Below are 16,799 nucleotides of genomic sequence, written 5' to 3' on the forward strand. Positions count from 1 at the left end.
TGGATTTTTAATTTTCTCATATCTTCCATCTCCTTCCTCCAGCTTATGGTATTAAATATATGTCCTCAGATAAGTGTTAGGCCTTGAAAATACGTAGTTTGCTTGTGGATTTATGTGTTTAATTTAAATGAGTGCCACTGAGTCAGCACCAGTCCATGTCAAAGCAGGTCTTGTATCATTTTTAATGGCATAATTTCCACTGTGTAACTCTACCAAGTTACTTCAGCAGTTTTCTATGGTGAACATTAGGTTGTTTCTTACAGGGTCCTTTCTAAAATCCTTTTAAGCCATGCTGGGGTGAATGCTCTTCCCTGAATGTCTCGCAGACTTGTGCGATTATTTCCTTGAGATCATTTTGAGGGCGTGCTTCCTCACATACTCTTCATTCCATCTTTTAGCTTCCAGAGGTTTGCCCCCAAATCACAGAAGTGTGCTGCTGTCCACGCGGCCTTGGGTGGCTTCCCTGGGCATCTCTGGTCCCCGCGTCCGTTCTCCCCACTGCACTGCCGAGCTGCGGCCTTAGGCGGGACCTGTGCAGGAGAGGAGGGGGCAAGCAGGGTGACTGCTTGCGCTGGCCCGAGGCGCCCAGACCGCTGCGGCGGCCACGTGTGTGACAGGCTGCCGTGGCAGGGGGCGCAGGAGCAGTGGCTTTGCCGAGCGCCCCAGGGCACAGAAAGGGAAGCTGTGAAATCGTCAGAGGTGCTGCCTCCGTGTCCTGGGGTATGGCTGGGAGTTTACGAGAATGAGGTGGAGCAGAGAAGTTGGACACGACCCGGGCTGGCGCGCAGGGTGGGCTCCGGACCGAGGCCGAAGAGCCGGGCGGGCGGGAGGCAGGAGACCACGCTGTGTCAGCCGACAGCCGAGCGGCCGCCCTGGGCCTCGCAGGGGGCGGAGACGCAGCTGGAGCCGGGTCGGGACACACAGACCGAGGCGTCTGCAGCCCGCGGCTCCGGCCCGCACCGGGAGCGGCGAGGGGCAGCCGTGGCGTCTGGGGAGCCGCTGAGTTTGCCGCGGCTGAGGGAAGGAGGGAGCAGGCAGCTGCACAGGTCATCTAGGGTTCGGAGCTGCCTGGAGCTGCAGGTAAGAAACACGCAGTCTTGCGGAGGTAAAGTTTGCGGCATCAATAAAGGAATTGACTAATTTCCGCATCACTGTGCCTTCAAGCAGAACATCTGATTCACACAAAGCCGTCTTCACAGGAGAATTTCAAAGTTGTCTGCATTTAAAATACACCCACATGCACCGAAGATACTCTTCAGAATGACTACAGGGAGGGCTTCCTCCTGCAGTGGGGAAAGAGAGGGAAGAGGAGCGGCTGGAGAGGCGGGAGCTGGGCGGGCTCTGACCTGGAGCCCCCTCGCTCCTGTAGACTCGACAAGTCTGTCCTCCTGCTGACACCCAGGTGCACTGAGCTGCCTCCAGGGAAGGCCCAGCCCTATGACAGCGCTGCTTGGGGAGGGACGCTCCCGCCTGCTCCACCCTCCCAGCAGCTCCCTGCGGCTCTGAGATGCGGCCGTTGTCCTTCCTTGCTAGGACTTGGCAGCACAACCTAGAACACAATCTGCTGGACAGAAGGCTGTGATTATTAATGAAAGCATTTCCTCTGTTACCTCACAGAGCTAAGTGAGGTTTTGACACTGCCAAGGATGGCCCATTTCTTTTCATAGAAACCAATTCTCAGAAATATAGAGAATGGAGCCTGTAATCCCAGCACTCTAGGAGACTGAGGCAGGACAGTTCCAAGTTCCAGCCCAGCCTGGGCAACTTAACAACTTAGCAAGACCCTGCCTCAAAATAAAAAGTAAAAAACGCTGAGGATGTATGTCAGTGCAGAGGTCCTGAATTTCATCCAAAGTATGAGGGGGACAATGATTGGGAAATAAAAATAAGATTCAGAAAAGCTGCTTGAAACAGTCCCCAGTGAAAGGTGACCGGCCATTAATCAGCTCACACTTCTACCCTTGGGTGAGTAGGGAGCTGAGTGGAAACCTCATTGCTTCATCTGCCAGTGCTCTGTGGGCTGTGATATCTTCAGGTGACTCCCTCGTCAGGTCAAGTAGGAAGCAAAGCAGAGCCACCACAAGATCTCCCTGAGTCACCTCTGTGTACTCCTGTGCAAACACCCTGGGTCTGATGCCAGATGTTGAGGTTAGGTGACTCCTAGACATCTCTGTCAGTGTGAAAGGGTTACCTGCCCCTTTTCTAGAGTAGCTGAGCCTGCCAGATCCCAGACTGAGGACAGGAACGACCCCTGTTGCTGAACACCTGCTTCGCATGGGACAAAGCTCTGCCGTAAGAACTCAGCCTGTTACCTCATTTATTCTCATAACAACCCCATAAGCAAATAATACCAACTCCATTTGACAAACAGAGAGTCCACTGGGCTCGGGGACTTATTGATAATAATTAAGTCCTATGCTCAGATCTACCAGCGGTATCATTTGTTACCACGTCTGGCTCCAGCATACACTTCCCCATTAAACTCAGTCCAAGTGAAAATAAAAGAGCTATTGAGCCCTGATAGGAAAGGAAAGGAAACCAGTGAAACAGGGCACAAGAAAAACTGAGTAGAAACTTTTTCAAAGTCATAGATCAGCACTGGGGGCCTGCTGTGGTTCAGACCTGAAACACCCCCGCAGTCTCAGGTGCTGGAAGGTGACTGGACCATGGGGCTGGCTATTCCTCAGTGGATCCCTCCAGTGATGAGTCAGAAGCTGAACGGCTGACAGCAGGTGGGACCTGTCGAAAGGGGTGAGTCACTGGGGACCCAGAAGGCTGTGTTCCTGCCCTGCGGTTCTGTCCTTGTGTTCTGCCTTGGGGCCAGCCCTTTACTCCGCTGAAACTAAACCAGAGGAAACCTCTGCTCCTTTAGGTCACACTGTGTCCCAGTGATGGGAAGCTGCCCACACAGGTACCAAGTGTGGCTTTGGTCTGGGTTTCGCTTCTCAGGTGCTTGGGATGTGTTCTTTGTGTCTTGGTAAGCAGGAAGAAGAGGCGGTCATCTGAGCCTTGAGGCCCACAGGGCTGCTGGCCCTTTGGACCTCTTGCACAGCAGTCTCAGATTCTGTGGTCCCCAAATCACCAGGGATGGAGGGTTAGCTTGGGACTACCTATGAGAGTTAAAGATGGATCCCAGCCTGGAGTCAGAGATGTGCATATAGCCAGGACCTGGAGTCACCTCAGCTTCTCCACCCCTTCCCTAGGAAGGGACAGCTGAGGTGGGACCTTGGCTGGAAGCAGCTGGAGCAGGACTGAACAGGGTCCCCTCTTCACGCCTAGTCCCATGTGCGACTCTCCCCAGCCACAGTGTGACAAGGTCATGTGGTCCTCTTCCTGAGGACGTTGCTGGGCTCTGTTACCGGCTCCTCCTATTCCCTGGGATAAGTGCCCTCACCTCCTGGGGATCCCCCAGGAAACAAGGGGCTGGGTTAGTTGATTATTCCCTGGGGCCCACTCTTTGTCTTCAGGTACTTATTCTACTTTCTTGAAGATCTCTTGTCACTTGCCCTAAAAGTGCTACTGCCACCACCATTAAAGTATTTTCCTTGAGTATTGTAGATGAGATAAGTGCTTCACCATTTTAAGTCCCCGAGGATGCAGCCTATGCCCCACGGTCTATTTCATGCTTGTGGGCTGCGGGCGGGAGGCTCAGCTGTAATCCCTGGAGGTTCTGGGTGAGGCAATGCCATCAGGGACTGAAGTGGGAAAGGCTGCCTCCCTGCTGAAGCTGCAGGCTTTGATCAGCGCTGCTACTGCCCTGGGAGTGCTGCTGGAGCCTGGGGAGCCCTTAGCTTAGGGAGGAGGAAGAAGAGAGGAGCAGAAAGATCCAGATATTTGCCTCTGTTAGAAAATAAAACCTTCACAAAGTGCTGGGCAACTTCACAGCATGATAATTGGAACAGTCTCTGGGAGTATGATTTGTTCACATGATCCTAAGAGAGCAGTTTCAATATTTCCTAAAGAGATAAACGTGCCTCCAGGCCACAAGAGCTGGGACAGGGACAGGGATGCCTGGGCAGGTCAGCAGATTGCCTTCCTACAGCCCTGCCATTGCTCCCCCAAGATGGGAGAAAACTCATCCCCTGCCTAACACTCAAACTCTTTTACCGGAAACCAGAAAGCTTGATCCGGAAGCACCCAGAGGCAAAGCTTTCGGCTTCAGGTTTTCTGAGGCCTGTGGTGTTTGAACTTTAGTGCTAGTCTCTAGCATGAAGATCTTGATTTCACAGCCAGGATGCCAGGCGGGGAAGAAGGGGAACTGGAGAGAACTTGGCTCACAGCTCTGCTGCTTTGAGTATTTTCCACTTAGTCCACCCACTCTAACATGTCTTCGTGCTTCACATGGTGTGGCCCAGGTTGAGTTAGGATTATGTCCCCTGAGCCGTCAGTGAACTGTACAGATTCCCCTCTTGTGAGAGGGTTCTGCGAAGCTACATTAACAAGGTAGCCAAGGGTGACTGTTTCAGCCAGGTTTGAGAAACACTGCCTAAAGGTTTTCCCCAGGAATGGGTCACAGGCAAAGTTCTCTGACTGGTGAGTCTATGCCTGCCCTCCGTGCACAGCTCTCTGCCATGAGCACTTATTTCATGAGGCCTCATCTCCCAAGGTTGCGAATATCCCCAGCAGCCAGGTCTGAGGCTGCCAGGCTGTTGTTCCCGTAGGCCCTACCTTGCCTAGCACAGGGCCTTGTGCACCAAACCAGGTTGTCCCTAGGGCTTTCCTGCCAGGTTTTCTACCTGCTTTGGTTGGTTGAAGCTGCCCCTAAGTCATTACTGACTCAAAACCATGGTGTCATATACAAGCAGGACAGCACGGAGACCAGGTGGAGAAACACATTGAAAAGGCAGGACTGGACCGAGTCTGACAGGCGATAGGAGGAAAGGGGCAGAGGTGAAGTTGCAGGCCCTTCTTTGTGCAGGTGAGGGGCCTTGCGTGGGCACAGCTGCACAAGCACATCAGGGGGGAAACCGGACCTTGATCTAGCCAAGGAGGATCTGAGCCCCCAGATAGGATTCCCACGCCGTACTAGCGCTGCATGCATTCCAGGGGGCTGTGGCTGAGCCCAGAAGGCCCTTTCTCCTGCTGCTCTGGGCCTCTTTCCAGGCCTGTTTCCCCACTGATGTGCTTGTGCAGCTGTGTCCACACATGCGTGGGCAGGCTGCTCCATCCCAGCTGCCTGCCTTGGGTGAATCTCTCCAAGGCCAGCCGAACTATGGCCAGATTACCTGGGAGGAGCCAGCCACGCAGCTCTTTGTGCCACTGGTACTCAGCAGGCCCTGCTGCGCCCGTGGTGATGGATGAGCTCACACACAGCGTGCGCGCACACACAGAGCCAGTAGGGAAGTACATGGATGCTGTCAGGTCCTTGGCCCTCAGCAGATTCGCTTGGCCGCATTTCCATGCTCTGCCCCTCTGCTCTTGAGACCGGTAGGGCCTGACAGGAGGGAGTGGCCTTCAGACAGGAAGATCAGCTCAGAAGGACTGCGGAGTCCAGATGAGAGAGCACGATGGCCATGAGTGAAAGGCAAGGTGGTTCAAGAGAACTGTTTGTTCCTCGCTAAGCTTTTATTGACTGGTTGTGCTAGAGCAAGTTACTTAATGTCTCTCTCTCTCTCTGTCTTCCTCTTTGACCTTCCAAGTGCTTATCAGTAAAAAGGGAGTCACGATTACTTCTTTCTTACGGTGTCATTATATAAGTTAATGCTGTTGCACAAAAGTCTTTTGTACACTAAAGTTGTAAACAAAAATGCCGTCTATTCAAGGTATCATGTGGGATAGGTAGCGCCAGGTTCTCCCCCGCCAGCTCTGTCCTCACAAAGTTCTCTTGCCCTTGCGCCAGTTCCTTCAACGCCTGGCACAGCCTTCTCTGTCACCGACTCAAGCAGTGAGAAAGTCCTTCGGTGTGGGGCTGGGTGGGGTCTTACCTTCTTGCCTGGAGCACCAGCTCAGCAATAATACACTCTGGCTTCTGTCCCCTCCCTTTTTGGGTGGCAGAATGCTCAAGTGCTGACAGGTACAATCACAGGTACAAATCCATGAAGCCGGTGTGGCTAAGACAGGCCAAGCTGAAGTCTATGGCCCGTATTTTCAGTTACAGAACTTTGTGCAGCAAAACAGTAAATAGAATGGGAATAGCCTTGAAGGTCGTCTGGTCCAACTTGCTCGTGTTTTAAATGGGGAAACTTAGGGAGGAAGGAAAGGGTTTCACTGCAGATCACACAGTGAGTTAAGACAGAGCCTCAGTGCTTCCCTCATGTGCTGGCATGGTGCCTCTTTATTGGGGGCATGAAGAGATTTGCTTGTCATTTTTACCCTTTCTGTCACCCTGTTCCCATAATGAAAGCAACGTAGTTACTTCGTTGTCACTAAGACATAAGACCAGACACCCACAGCTCTAATGAGGAAAAGTTTGTTTGGGCTCACAGTTTGGAGGGGCTTCATTCAGTCCACACCCAAGGCAGCTGCAAGGCAGGGAGGCATGGCAGGAGGAGTCTCAAGGACACACAGTTCTTTCCTCATATGCAGGAAGCAGAGAGAGATCAGTGGGTGGGGGAGAGAGAGCTTTCCAGGCCACATCCCCAGTGACCCAGTGCCTCTGACCAGATCCCACTCCTAAGAGCAAGTTGACTATAAACTCCTCAGAGAACTAGTCCACCGACAAGTGTCACACTCCACCATGCACTCCCCTCCCGCAGGCCTTACCTATGAGCATGACTCTTTTGGGGACATTTGACCTAAACTGTAACAGCTAGTAGCACTGCAGCCCAGAACCAAAGAAGCCTGGGATTGGAGCACGATTCCATCCCCACTTTCATTTATTTATCAGATGTTACTCAGTACCACTCTATGCCAGTTACCAAGGACAAAGAGATAAAAGATGTGAGCACTACCTTTAAGGTGTTCAGAATTAGGTGATGAGAAGCGCAAGGTCATGAGTTCGGTTCCCGGTACCGGAGAAAAACCACAAAAAAAAAAAAAAAAGAATTAGGTGATGAGAACAGAGTCCCATCCCTTGGACAGAAGGCTGTTTCCCACAGCATTGAGACACCCGTCCTGCCTGTGAGCTGCATTTTATATTGAATGACTGCATTGACTCTCCATGTATATAGATTATGAGACTGGTGTTCCCGGGAAGAAATATATCAAATGCTTCAGTCCCCCTCAATCATTCTCTCAAAAAATCTGTTGACCACTTAGTACACGTTACCAGAGAATCAAAGATAAATAAAAGACAGTCCACTCCCAAGAAACTAACAATCCAATAGAGAAATAATTGTCTTGGAGGTTTACATGGCATGGGAGATACCTAGGAGAAAAGGTTCAGGAGGAACTGGCCCTGGCAGACAACGGGGACAGCCCTCTAGGAAAAAGGGCATGTGCAGAGCCATGGATGTGTGGGATATGCAGTTCTGGGACTATTAGTAGCTAATTATTGTTAGTATTTGAAATGAAAGGTTGGGAGAATGTGAGGCTGGTAGTAGGCAGGACCTTTGTCATGCTAAGGAGATGGAGCTCTGTCCTGGAGACAGGAATATTGAGAGCTTTGGGGAACAGATCACAAGGTTGGTATTGCAGAAATCCACTCAGCCATGTGGAAAGTAGGTTGGAGTCAGGGAGCTCAGGGAGGAGGCCAGTCATTAATCTGGGCAAGACCTGACGGGGCTTGATGAAGGCAGTGGCAACACCACTCAGAGCCAGGCTAGAACTTGACTTTCAGCAGGATCCACCCATCACTAGGCATACCTCGGCAAGGCTGCAGCATGAGCCCTCAGCCTGAGGTATGAAGTTATGCATGCGAGTCTCCATGAGCGTTAACTCACAGTCCCAAAAATACACCCAGTGTGCAGGAGACCACCCTCTCCCAGTTAGTAGAGCAGGTGAAGGCGGTACAAGCGATCTGCAGGCAACGCAGACTCTCTTTCACTGAACATTGCTGGACTTCTTAGGGTTCTTGGGGGAGGTGGTTTTTAATATTTTTAATCCATTTTCCCATCATTAATATAGGTCACTTCTGAGTTTAGTTTTAGCATATCTGTCTTTTCCAAACAAAGCACCCAGTCTGCCAAAGTGACAGATCTATCTTTCCTCCCATCTTAGTACAGATCCTGGTTTCTCTCACCTTGCTTTTGTTCCTTCTATTGCTTTCTCTGAAATACCTTTTGTCCTCTTGTCTTTCTGTGATTATACACTGGAGTCCTGTAGACCTGGGCTCAAATTCCAACTTTGTTGTCCCTTCATTGTGGTGTTGTACAAGTTACCCAGGCATTCTGAGTCTCGGGGAACTGCCCTCACCATTGTCCCCAGCTGTTGTAGAGTTGACATGCTTTCTGCACAACCAGCACTCCACCTTCAGTAGTGCTTATTGTGACCGGGGACTCTGGTTTAATAATGAAGGTTTGCGCTTGTACTGAAAAGAGCAAAGTGAGGTACCAAAAGGCTTGGCAATACATCTTTACATTATCAGAATAACCATGAATTACAGTTTTCTTACCTAAATTAATTAAATGTGACATCTGAGTACCCACTTGATTTCCAAATCCAGCTGTGGAATCCCACAGTAACTTATAATTAAGAGACAGTTGCTAATAAGAGACTTGAAACTTGAAATTAAAAGCAAAAATAAACAGAGAAGCACCATGATAAAGGGCGTATTTCCTTCTCAGGGAAATTTGGGAAACAACTGACCGCTCCAATGTTACCAGGTGTGCTATGCTGCCAGGCTGCTGGTACTGGCTGGAAGCTTTCCCTGGGAGTAGCAAGCATGGTTTGATTTCATCACAGTGAAAGAATTGTTCAGTGTTAGAGCAGGTTACTGACAATGGGTGTGGAATCTTGTTGGAGGAGAAGATTTAAAAAAAATAATGACAATAAAGTATGTGATGAACTTACCCCTCCTGAGCTATTGCAAGCATAAACCTGCTTAGAGCCTGGGAGCAGATTCATTTCAAGAACATTGCAGAACTGGGTCCTCTTGAGTAAATTCTTCAAAACCTAACTCACTCTCTTCTAACTAGCTTTTAAAAATTAACTGGTAATTTTCTTATTCTGGTGGTCCTTCAGATTTTCAAAATTATCTTGACTTTTAAAATCAATCTCTGGTTAATTTTAAAGCTACAAAATGAAAGGGAAAATTTTTTTAAATATCCTTAACTTTTCAGCACTAATGCAACAACTATTTTATTTGTTTGTTTTGAGAGGCACGGAAAGATTTGTTAGGCAGAGTTAAAGAGGTACACACTCATGAGAGTGTGGGAGAGGTGTGTGGAATTATTTTAGCATCAAAATACTCTTTTGGGTCTTTTTTTCTTTTTTTTTTTTTTTGTCTTTTTGAGACTGGGTCTCGCTATGCAGTTCAGGCTGGCCTTGAGCTCACTTTGTAGCCCAGGCTGGCCTCGAACTCACAGTGATCCACCTGCCTCAGCCTCCCGAGTGCTGGGATTACAGACGTGCGCCACCATGCCCGGCTCTTTTTTGGGACTTTTCTTGCTAGTTATTTCTTAAGTAGTCATTACTGAATGAGTTTTATAACCTCTGCTTTATTAATGAAGACTATTAATATTATGCCAAATAACATGTATAGGAAATGGCACAGTCAGGAGAAGCAGTCAGGAAAGACTCCAAATACACCTTAACTCCTTGCACTCTTTTGTAATGTTGGCCACCTAACATGGCACATAATTGATATAGGTAATATTATTTTATGCCCTATAATTTTTACTTCCAATCAGTAGCAACAACTACAATTCCCCAACCAAGCCCTAGAAAGCCACCAAAAGTTTGTTAACTCTGAGGACACTGTAGAGCATATATGAAGACGAGAGAAGTAAAGAATTAATATGGCTAAAGAAAATGAGTGGTTTTCATTTTTAAAAAGTAAAATTTTAGAGCAAGGCCAACTGAGATGCTTTATGATTGCTCATCAAGTTTTCAAAGCTAGTTTTAGATAATTTTATTTTGAGTATTTTTATTCTTGTCAATAATCTCATTTAATAGCCCCATGATCTAAATGTAGAATTTGACATGAGCTGGAAGTGTGTCGTCAGTCTGCAATCCCAGCCACTTGGAAGGCCAAGGCAAGAGCATCAGAAGTATAAGGCCAACCTAGGTAATTTAGTGAGACCTTGTCTCAGAATAAAAACAAAAGGACCAGAGATGTAGCAGAGTGCATGTAAGAGGTTCTGGGTTCAAGACCTGGTTACCCACCCGCCCACCCCCTTCCATCAAAAAGAAAAAATTAAAACTCTGGTAGCAAGCGCTAATGAATTGTAATTCATAAAAGGAGGAGCACAGAGCTTCCCCCTACCTGTTAGAATAGCATAAAGAGGAACCCATGCTGTGTGATCATGACTGCTGAGGGTGAGGGTGAGCCTCCCACAGTCTCAAAGTCTCTTTTGATCCTGTCTTTTCTGTCACCCCAAGAAGGAGGGAGACCTGGGGAGGCCAAGCAGATGGCTAGACTGAGCTCCCTGGGCTGCTCAGAACTCTGCTGTCTCTAGGTCAGTTGGAAGTGCCTTCCCGCTCACCAAGCTGTCTTTGCCTGCCTTTCCTCAGGCAGGATGGGGAAGCAGAACAGCAAGCTGGCCCCAGAGGTCATGGAGGACCTGGTGAAGAGCACCGAGTTCAACGAGCATGAACTCAAGCAGTGGTACAAAGGCTTCCTCAAGGACTGTCCAAGTGGGAGGCTGAACCTCGAGGAATTCCAGCAGCTCTATGTGAAGGTAAGGCTCCCCGAGGCTTCTGCTTCCTTAGGCCAGAAAAGACTGTGTTCCGGTAGGCAGGCTGCACATGCGATCATTAGTAGCCAGTTTGTTTAGTCCCGATTTTCTATCCAAAAGAAAAATAGGCATTTTTTAAGAAATGGAAATGTACCTATAATACCATGTACTTGGGAGACTGAGGGGAGAATCAAAAGTTCTAGGCCAACCTGGGCAATTTAGCCAGATCCTGTCTCAGTTTCAAACTTAAAAAGGGTAGGGAATGTAGCTCAGTAATAGAGCACAAAAAAAGCCTTGGATTCAATCCTAATACTATAAAAAAGAGAGAGAGAGTGTGTGTGTGTGTGTGTGTGTGTGTGTCTTATGGGCTGATCAAAATATATAGTGAATATTAAAAAATGTTTAAACTATTACACTAAAAGACACATTGGCATTAATTCCCCTCAAAATACCCCCCTAACTTTGAACACTTATCGTATCATTCTTGCCACTTTCTGAAGCGGTTCTGGAAGTCCTCTTTCATGAATGTCCCCATTAGGTGTGACCAAACATTCAGCGCTGCTGCTAGGTGCCATCCAATGGAAAGGTAGCTTATAAAAGCATAACACTGTGTCCTCATTCACCTTATTCACTGGATCTGGCATTGTGTGACTTCCGGCTCTTCCCCAAAGTAAAAATAATCGTGAAAGGTAAACATTTTGAATCGATTCAGGACATTGAGGCAGCCATGATAGTGCAACTAAAAACACTAACAAAAGAGGACTTGAACTTTTTAAAAAAGTAGTAAGAATGATGAGATGAATATGCTCCAACAAAGGGGGATTATTTTGAGGGGGATTAATGGCAATATGTGTTTTACTATAATAAATTCTTTTAATTTAAACACACACTGTATTTTCAGTCAGACCCCACATGTATATATAGTTCCAGAGATAGTCAAAGAATCTGAATAGGATGAGTAACTGTTAAATCAATATATCGAATACAATTTGGAGGATGACAGCATCATGAAAAAACAATAAAAACCTCAGATAATTTGTTTGCTAATGAGTATGGACAAGCTGCTAAAGAAATATTGTTAGGCTTGTTAAAAAAATGTATATGTCATAGTTAAAGAGAAATTACCTACAAGGGCTGTTTTACCAAGAAGTCTCCCCAAGTGCAGGCAAGAACCCAGGTTTTCACTACAACCTGTTTAGAAAAAAGGGATGCAGTACATACTGGCACATCAGTGTCAACAGCATGGACTCACATTTCATACTGTTTGGAAGCTGACCTTCCCATGAATGTTAGATAGAACTTTCTCATAAAAGAATAATTTCTTCTGCAAGAGTATTGCTTTGCCTTCTGAGTTTATAGATTATTTTGGTTCTAGTTGTGGCACAGGTTAAGACATTCCAGTTTGTACATACTTATATAGCATTACACTTATGGAAGAAATGCAGTTTTAAAACTTTTTTTGTCTGAAAAACAAATAGAAAATATTTTTTCTATCATTTAATTGGGGCAAATGTCAATTTGAGTAATATGAACTATCCAAATTACATATACAAATGTGTGCAATGCTTGTATAGAATCTTAAATGCTATCACCCAATCTTAAACAGAACATGTTCTATAGTCAATGACCCAGCAGTTCCAGTCTTGCACATGTGCACGGAGGGGCATGGATGAGAACGCTCATCACTGCATTGCTCACAGTGGCAAAACTGGGAAGCAGCCCAACTGCCCATCAAGTGGAAAGTAAAAAATAAACTGTGGTATATTTACATGATAAAATATTTCAAAGTGGCTGAACTCTAGCAATACTAAAACATTAAGTGCAGAATTGAGTTCTAAAGATTCTAAATTAAACAGAAATAAATAAAAACATGCTTTTACAAGATTATAAATAAATGCAATGAAATGCTATAACAAGGAAAGGAAGTGCATAAAGAATGCAGAAATTGAGGTGTTTTCTAATGCAGAAAACAATGGAAGGGACCAGGGTGTTGTGGTGTGGTTAGACACAGATGGTGTCCAGTGGGGTGGTGTCTTTGGTGGTGGGTTTGCAAGTTCCTTATTCCATTAAAAGCTCACTAACCAATGAAAACAAATGACCAGACACTGATGAGTATCAGCAACCCGGGCTTGTGATTAATTCAGTGCTGTGCACCTGACGGCTCCTGCAGGAATCTACAAAATTATATCCTTAAATATGTCTAGAAGAATAAATATATATGTTCATGGTGTAAGATCACTGTGACGTTCTAAGAACTGAGTGGTTAATTATTTCCTGGAGAGATATTTTGTCTATTATCTAATTGATGTCAGCTGCTGAGAAGCAGGATCAGTGCATGTCCTAGACTGTAATATCATTCCGCATAGCTTTTGTCACATCTTCTGCCATTTTCTCACATGGAGCAGAACCATCTTCACCTTCATCTCCAAGGAAAGTACAGAAAAGTGAAATTTGTTGAAGTCACTTTCATGTCGTTAAAGCTCATGCAGGTGTTACTGTATGAGTGCAAGAGCATTGTGTGCCACAGTCCTCATCACTTGTTTACAGTTAGAGAGGTTCGCCTTTGAAGAAACATTTAAAATGCAGGAAATGAGATACTTCATTCATGCACTGGAGTATTCAGCACTGAAAAAGCCTGCACCTCAAGCTGGGGCTATGTGTACTCATTGCTGCTGCCTCGTGTTCCATGGTACAGCTGATGCTCAGGGACCGAAGTCATCCCCCACCTCCCATGCAGTCGGAGTGAGCTTTCTCGTGCCAGAGAAGGGGCCTACACCTTTCTGAACTTAGCTAATAGTTCTGGAGGCCCCTTATTTCAACTTATTAATAGCACAGTGAGATTTAAAACTGGTCCATGCCCTTTGTTGGATAGGTGGAAAGCAGGAAATGTCTTTCTATCCTCCCAGACATGTCCAAGGACAGAAATAAAGGGAGAATCACAGAAGAAATGTGCCACATACACAGAAAGAAAGACAGTTCTAGCTAGAAGGGAGAGCTGGGGAGAAAGATGTGGCTTATATAATAGGCCAACGAGAGGGACTAATGAGGAAAACTTCTTTAATGGTCCTAGAAAATGGAAGCATTCAGCAAGACAGAATCACCATCCTGGAAAGTGGGCGCCGTAAGTAGTTCCTTTTCTGCTTAGTGAAGATCCATCCTGGAATCCTGTCAGGGAGCAGAGCAGCTGAGTGCGGTCTTCCCTCCTGTCCCTGTAGCACCTGGCCTGGCTGCCACTGCTGACTTGAGCATTTCAGGTTCCAAAGGAACCTCAGCCACACTACAACAGTTCTGATGGAAACTGGGCAGGACCAGGAGAGCGGAAGATGTGCATCAGCAAGGCCGGGAGCCACAAGCCCATTTTGGAAGTGTTTGAGACCCATGTGCAATGAACAGTGTCTACACTAGATCTGCTGTAGATATTAAAATAGAGGTTTGGCAATAGGAAGCAGTTTGTCTAAAATCACAAAGAGTGATGATGGGATAGACATTAGAGACAGGAATGTGGACTCCCACTGCAGCTCACTTCCCGGTTTCTCCAGTGGATCCCAAGGCAGCGCTTTATCAGCCCCGGACCCACCGCTTGGCAGCTGCTGCAGTGACCTTGTACAGCAGATCTGGGTGTGGTAGTTCCTAGTGCAATGCAGGTTTTATGCTTCAGTTGTGCAGACAACAGTTGCTGCATTTCAGTCAACGTAAGCCCAGGGGCTATCAGAGCACCTGATCTCAGCAAACACCAGCAAGTATTGGCCCCTGGTTGCACAGCTCCTGTCTAGGAACCCTTGTGGTGAAGATTACAAAAATGAGTAAAGGACAGCCCGCCTGGTGTTCAGGATCTCCGGGATAATCAGGAAGGTGCAGCCTCATCTCAGGGAGCTGTGACATACATGCTTGGTACTAAGGCAAGAGTGGAAAGCAAAGAAGTTAATTTGAATGTGAAATATTGACACAAGAAATTAGTTAATGCGGTGAGAGGAGGAGCTCTTTGCTCTTAATTATAGATGACAAAATATACTTTTGGTCATGCTTTTAAATTGTACAAGCTTGGTACCTATTATCAGCTTCTTCTGTGGAAGCTCTAAGCCCCAGTATCTTGCTTAGAATGTAACTTTATGTAGAGATGGCCTCTTTAAGATGGAATTAAGTTACAGTGAGGTCATTGGAGTGGACCTTCGCCCAGTGTGACTGGTGTCCTTTCAGAAGGAGAAATTTGCACCTGAGGGCATATACGGGGAAGACCTCCTGGAGACACAGAGAGAGACAACCGTCCACAAGTCAAAGAGAGAGACCTTGGAAGAAAGCAACCTCATTGACACTCCATCTAGGGTTCCAAGCCTCCAGAACCATTAAAATAAAAAGATTCTGGTCTGTTATGGCAGTTCTAGACAGCTAGTGTAGCCCTTACTCCTGTTCTGTTGACATGTGCCAGCTCTGGGCTTCTGTTTCTAATAAGGATGCCTTCTGTCGGGAGTACCTGTACCCCCCACGCAGGGATTTCCGTGTCTCTGCTCACAGAAGAGGCAGGGGATGCCCTATTCTTCTCACCACAGCACTGGTGAAGATAGGGTGAGAAGAACTTTGGGGTTTTGCCAACACGAACCAAGTACCTAATTTTTCTCCTCATGGGAATTTCCTGTTTCCAACAGCCATTTTGATTGGAACCCCAAGATCACAAATTAAGATAGAGGTTTGCGATTCTAAGTACAGTTGTGGAGAAACAGCCACAGTTTTAAAAGATAAGTCTAGAGAAGCAGGCAGCTCTGTGAGGGGGGAAACACACCTGTCCCAGAACACTCTTCCTCAGAGAGGCCTCTTCCCGGAGGAGGGCTGTGCCGCTTCTTGTTGCTTAGCCACTGTAACATCAAAACCAAAGAAACAAATGAACGAATCTAGCAGAGCCCCCAGTAGATGTACATGTATGTCTGGGTTTGACTTTCAGGAATATTTTCATCAGGAGTTAGTGTGTTGGCTCTGGTTGAGTTGAAAAGATAGTCCCAGGCTTAGTGAAAAAAATCATGGGATTTGGAATCTGACAGATGTGAGGCTCTACCCTCACTGTATTGTGTCTACCAAATCTCTCCCTGTCTGAGCCTCAGTTTTGTTATCTATAAGGTGGAAATGATAAGGTTTGGTTTGTCACCTCATTCTGTGAAGTCCTAAAGAAAAGAAGGGAAGGAAAAATGATTAAAACCCCTAGAATTGTGTTTACCATCTCCTAGAGTCGTGAGGATACAGGTTGTATTTCCCTGTGTGGAGTTCAGTGCAGCATGGAGTGACACATGAGGAAGAATGTGAGGCTCCATGAAAGTTCAGTAGGAAAATGGCCCTCAGCTGCCCCTGCAGTCCACTCTGCGTTCTGTGGGGGATGACAGCATGGCTGGACACAGCATGAGGTGCACCATCCTGAACCCATCACAGATCCTTAGACACTGCATCCTCCTGAGCAGGAAGCCCTCAGCCCCTAAGTGCCAGGTAAGGTGCAGTTAAGGCCTTTTTAATGCTCCCCTACCAGTCACTTGGTTTCCTGACCTTTATACACCTCTTCCCGAAATGAGACTCCTATGCTGAATTCCTAGTGCTTTTCATTGTGCAGATAAAGACAGAATTTGTTTCTCAGAGGTCATTAAATACCAAAAGGCTGTCCTGCAGGGCTCTCCTGCAACTGCTTGTTTTATTGCACCAAATTTTGTTCTCAAAAGACTGTTAGGTATTAGCAACACAGCTGGCAAGGGCATCTGAGACAGGTGGGAGAGCCCTAGAGTCCAATTTGATCATCACTGATTCAACAATTTAAATTTTAATAAAATGTATTCACATAAACAAAAGAGTTCCCACCAAGCAATTCCATGTGCCTCCCAGTGATCATTAGAGCCTCTGTCATTTGATGTTAGAAAATTCACATCTAGCCGGGTGTGGTGGCGCATGCCTATAATCCCAGCACTTGGGAGGCTGAGGTAGGAGGATCACTGTGAGTTCGAGGCCAGCCTAGGTTACAAAGTGAGCTCAAGGCCAGCCTGAGCTGCATAGTGAGACCCAGTCTCAAAAAAAGGCAAAGAAGGGGCTGGGGATTTAGCTCAGCGGCAAAAG

The 16,799-nt window shown here is 46.8% G+C and overlaps 1 protein-coding gene across 1 annotated transcript in view; it reads left to right on the forward strand.

Moving 5' to 3' along the window:
* Vsnl1 (visinin-like 1) overlaps positions 1-16,799 on the forward strand; it is a 103,282-nt gene that overhangs the window by 37,562 nt on the left and 48,921 nt on the right. Inside the window, exon 2 of the mRNA XM_005400324.2 lies at positions 10,552-10,718. Coding sequence (XP_005400381.1) covers positions 10,557-10,718 — 162 coding nt within the window. The 5' untranslated portion in view covers positions 10,552-10,556. The remainder of the gene's footprint in view (positions 1-10,551; positions 10,719-16,799) is intronic.

Source organism: Chinchilla lanigera, unplaced genomic scaffold, assembly GCF_000276665.1.
Source record: "Chinchilla lanigera isolate Chin_1 unplaced genomic scaffold, ChiLan1.0 scaffold00068, whole genome shotgun sequence".
Lineage (NCBI taxonomy): Eukaryota > Metazoa > Chordata > Mammalia > Rodentia > Chinchillidae > Chinchilla > Chinchilla lanigera.